General features: G+C 41.6%; 1 protein-coding gene across 3 annotated transcripts in view; it reads left to right on the top strand.

Annotated features, from left to right (window-relative positions):
* The first annotated feature begins 11 nt into the window (after positions 1–11).
* Positions 12–3,741, top strand: part of RICTOR (RPTOR independent companion of MTOR complex 2) — a 1,600,666-nt gene continuing 1,596,936 nt past the window's right edge. For 2 of the 3 annotated variants that reach the window (XM_078674984.1, XM_078674983.1), the window contains exons 1-2: positions 12–147; positions 233–280. In XM_078674984.1, coding sequence (XP_078531110.1) covers positions 99–147; positions 233–280 — 97 coding nt within the window. In that variant the 5' untranslated portion in view covers positions 12–98. The remainder of the gene's footprint in view (positions 148–232; positions 281–3,741) is intronic. The other variant, XM_078674985.1, reaches the window with a different exon arrangement.

Raw genomic sequence — 3,741 nt, 5'->3', positions numbered from 1 at the left:
AACGCGCATGCGCGGTCATCTGCCGCGACGCTTTCGTCACGTGACATGCGCTGTCCTACGTCGTTTCCTGTAATGGGAACTTGTCGCTATCGTGGAAGATGGCGCTCAGCATCCGTGCCCGATCGCTGAGGCATCCCCGGATCCGAGGTAAACAGTTGACAGCAAGAGTCCTCAGCTGCACGTCTCCTAGGCTACTACCGCTGCCACTAACCCGCTTCTCTCTTTACCGTAGGGCGAAATGACAGCGGTGAGGAGAACGTGCCACTAGATCTCACCCGAGGTAAGGGGGTCACCCAGCGGGCAGGGCGGGGGCAACGCCGGCCGGAACCGACCCTGCATCACAGAATGACAGTTTGTTTTTAACCTGAGTTATTCTATAAATGATGCGGTCCTGATGCTGTGCAGCTCTGTCTTGTTCCCATGGTTCTTGTGTTATTGACCTGGTGGAGCCTGATGTTGTTGTCCTGTTGGTGCCTGTGCTGGTTCCCTCACATTGCCATTGTTTTTGCTCAGTTGGTGGTTTTACCTTGTTGGTTCACCTGTTATTGCTGTGATGGAGGCGGCATTGTTATAGTTATGGCGGTACATTTACTATACTCTAATGGGACTGTCTGTGTTGTTCTGATGGGAACGGCGTTGCATGTTACTACTCGACTTATGCTGCAGCCTGGGGCTTTAATCATATTGCTCATTTGGTGCCCCTGTCATTGCCACGTCAATTTCTTATTTTTATTGCCCTAGCATTCCTCTGATATTGCTTCCACGGTGCCCATTTAATTGCTCACACCATGCCCCTGTTATTGGTCCTACTAAGCCTCCGCGTTCTGTGTTATTTTGTAGAATTCATATCCATCTGCTGCAGAAATGACAACGTTCGTTTCGTCTCCTCCCTTGCGTCTGTAAAATACGTTAACACTAGGGACTTTCGCAGGCGTCGCTGTATGTATATAAACTTAAACCATGAAAAACACCAAGCATTTTATTCAGCATACATACTAGCGCCTGTGCTGCTTCAGTGTTACAGTTGCCACTATTACACCGATAGTTAGTAGTTGTACTATCCCCAGTAGTCCCAAGAGTGCGACTATATGCATTGCAATTTTAATGTTAGTACTTAAATTCGTATTATCCCTTTTGCTACTAGTCCGGAATCTGCTGCTTGTAGTAGTGCACAAGCTGTTGCTACAAACACTATTAACACTTCTTTCTCTACTACTGGAACTATTGGTACTTTTAATACGGTTGATATATAGGAAAAAGTATCCCCTGCCGTACATTATAAGGCTGTTGCAAGCCACCAAGGAGTTTCATGACTGTTTAGAGGAGCGAGGAAAGGCCGAGTTCCTTTATAAGGTTTAGAACTTATATGTGATTTGCAATATCTTTACAATGTACGGCATGTGGTCTTTTATCCCATATAATGCATGGTCACACTATCACCTTTTCCACAACCCACTTAAATCTGCATAGCTGCATAGCTTTTTCATATGAAAGAGAAAGCATGGTGGCACACAGAAACATAAAAATCGAATCTCTGGTGCAAATGTAAACACATTAAAAAGCTGTTTTCGTAATTAGTAATTCAAAATGTGTACAAACGTGCAGAAAGATTATAACTTTTCTATAATGACTCCAGGATTGCAAAAAATAAACATGCTGCCATAAATGTCCTTTCTGCTTGTCACTACACAGAAAAACATTGAAGTGAGAAAAGGCACGTTGTACTTTAAAGTGCTTTAATAATGCTTTTTACCTGACTTGCCTTTCTCCTCCCTCTGGCAGCAGGCATTGTGACAAACGAACTCCATTGTAATAAGTTATAGTGAGTCCTAATGTAAATTCTATAATCGGTGACTGATTGCATCACACGTCACCAATTATAAATAAATTAGAGACAGGATTTTATAATGGAATTTCAGAATCCCGTGTATTATATAATTATTACTACTACCTTTTCTGTTTAAAGTAGTGGTCTAACAACTGGGCATGCCATACCTAGTGCTACTTCTTACCAAAGCTAACACTAATACATGTGCCACTACTACTTTTTAACACTACTAGCACAAATACTTGCAATTCTTCACCTATCTTTAACAATTGAAGTCACCCTGTTATTATTCCACCATAGTTACGTTCTTTTTACAAGCCTCACAAAATGTCACTCCACCAGCATTGCCCTGTTGCTTCCTCAATGATTACTCTGGTTCAGTCTCTGTTGTTGATATGATGGTTTCTCTGGTATTTTATTTGCTTGCAGCAGTATTGTTCCAACTGATCATGAGCATGCTTTAATACTTCTGGTGTTTTGGCATTGATAGTACAACGCTTGTTTTATTGCTTGAACAATGGCTGCAGGGAAGGTTGCAGATATACTGGATTCACTTAGTTATGAATTTACCACACTTGCTGCATAATGCACCAATTGCTGTTAAATTTGTAGGGTTCTTCCGAACAAGATGTGATATTTGTGTTTGTGCTGTCCTTACTCTGCTATTGTTATTGGTCTTGACTCTTCTTCATGTTGATTTTGCCACCTTCCTCTCTACAGTGATCATTTTGTGTGATTTTATTGCTAGAAAATCATGCTGAACCTCAACCCACCATCCTTCATCACAGTTCTGTGAAGTGGAGCACTGAACCTGTTCAGGATATCCAACTTTTCTGGTTGACCCAATATGTTCCTTATGTTTGCTTAGGTGCATAGTCCTATATGACTAACATTTCATTCATTCATTTAGTCTTTATTTCTGCTATATTTAGCCATAAAAGAACAATTTAAAAAGAAAATACACATATTTTACATAACAAATCTTCCAGCAGGTCAGGTACAAGGATTTAGTGGTAGAAATAGTCATACAGTTTTTACTCACATGATCAGTTTACACAATAAAACCTATCCTCTAATATCATTTCCATTGGAGAGCACCAATTCTGCCTGTTTCTGTCCTTTGAAGTGTGCCTCAAATGTTATATGTAATTCAAGAAGCCCTGTGAAACAGGCTTAGACACTATTTTACAAAAGAGGCCAGCTGTGATTGGGGCTTGTCTGAATGAGGGGAAGAATTGGGGAGGGGGGTTAAAAAAAGGCCCTGTCCACTGTTGCTTGTGACGGGGCAGGCCTCTTTGACGTACACCCTAAGTGGCATGTGGAACTCCCACTGATCTTTCAAATAGTTCTTGACACCTCAGCAGGATCGGAGACTAAGATGTCAACAAGAGGCTCACTGTGATGAGGCTGGTCTGACTGGGGGGTATGGAAAAAAGAAGGGTGCAGGCCTGGGTATTAACTACATTTGCTTGTGACTGGGTGGGCCTCTTTGAAGTTAATCGAGCCCTTGTGGCCAGCCAACAGGACAACCTGTCAAGGTCGCAACACCTCCCCACACTCAAGGCCTTTTGTCCTTGTCCTGGGTGCAAGTTCAAACTTATATAAATATTTACTGGATGGCAGCAGTGAGAAAGGAAAATGCTGATTTAGCTTCTAGGGACCTCGGGCGGGCAAAGGTATTTTTTTTCTAAAAGTCCCTCTTACAAAATTTTTATTGCAAATCCAACTTCACCTTTGAATTGGGCTTGTAATAAATATTTCAAGTAGTTCATAAATGAAATATGTTGCAGCTTCTAGGTAGATATAATATTTATTAAACTCAATATTGTATCCCAGTGATTTCCTATGTAACCGCATTAGACTTTTATATGTTCTACTTAGGTATGCCCCCTGCCTTTTGGCCAATAGAGCCT

Source organism: Lissotriton helveticus, chromosome 2_1 (genome assembly GCF_964261635.1).
Source record: "Lissotriton helveticus chromosome 2_1, aLisHel1.1, whole genome shotgun sequence".
Taxonomy (NCBI): Eukaryota; Metazoa; Chordata; class Amphibia; order Caudata; family Salamandridae; genus Lissotriton; species Lissotriton helveticus.
The sequence above is the reverse complement of the archived record's forward strand: the minus strand, read 5'-3'. Positions and strand labels throughout refer to the sequence as shown.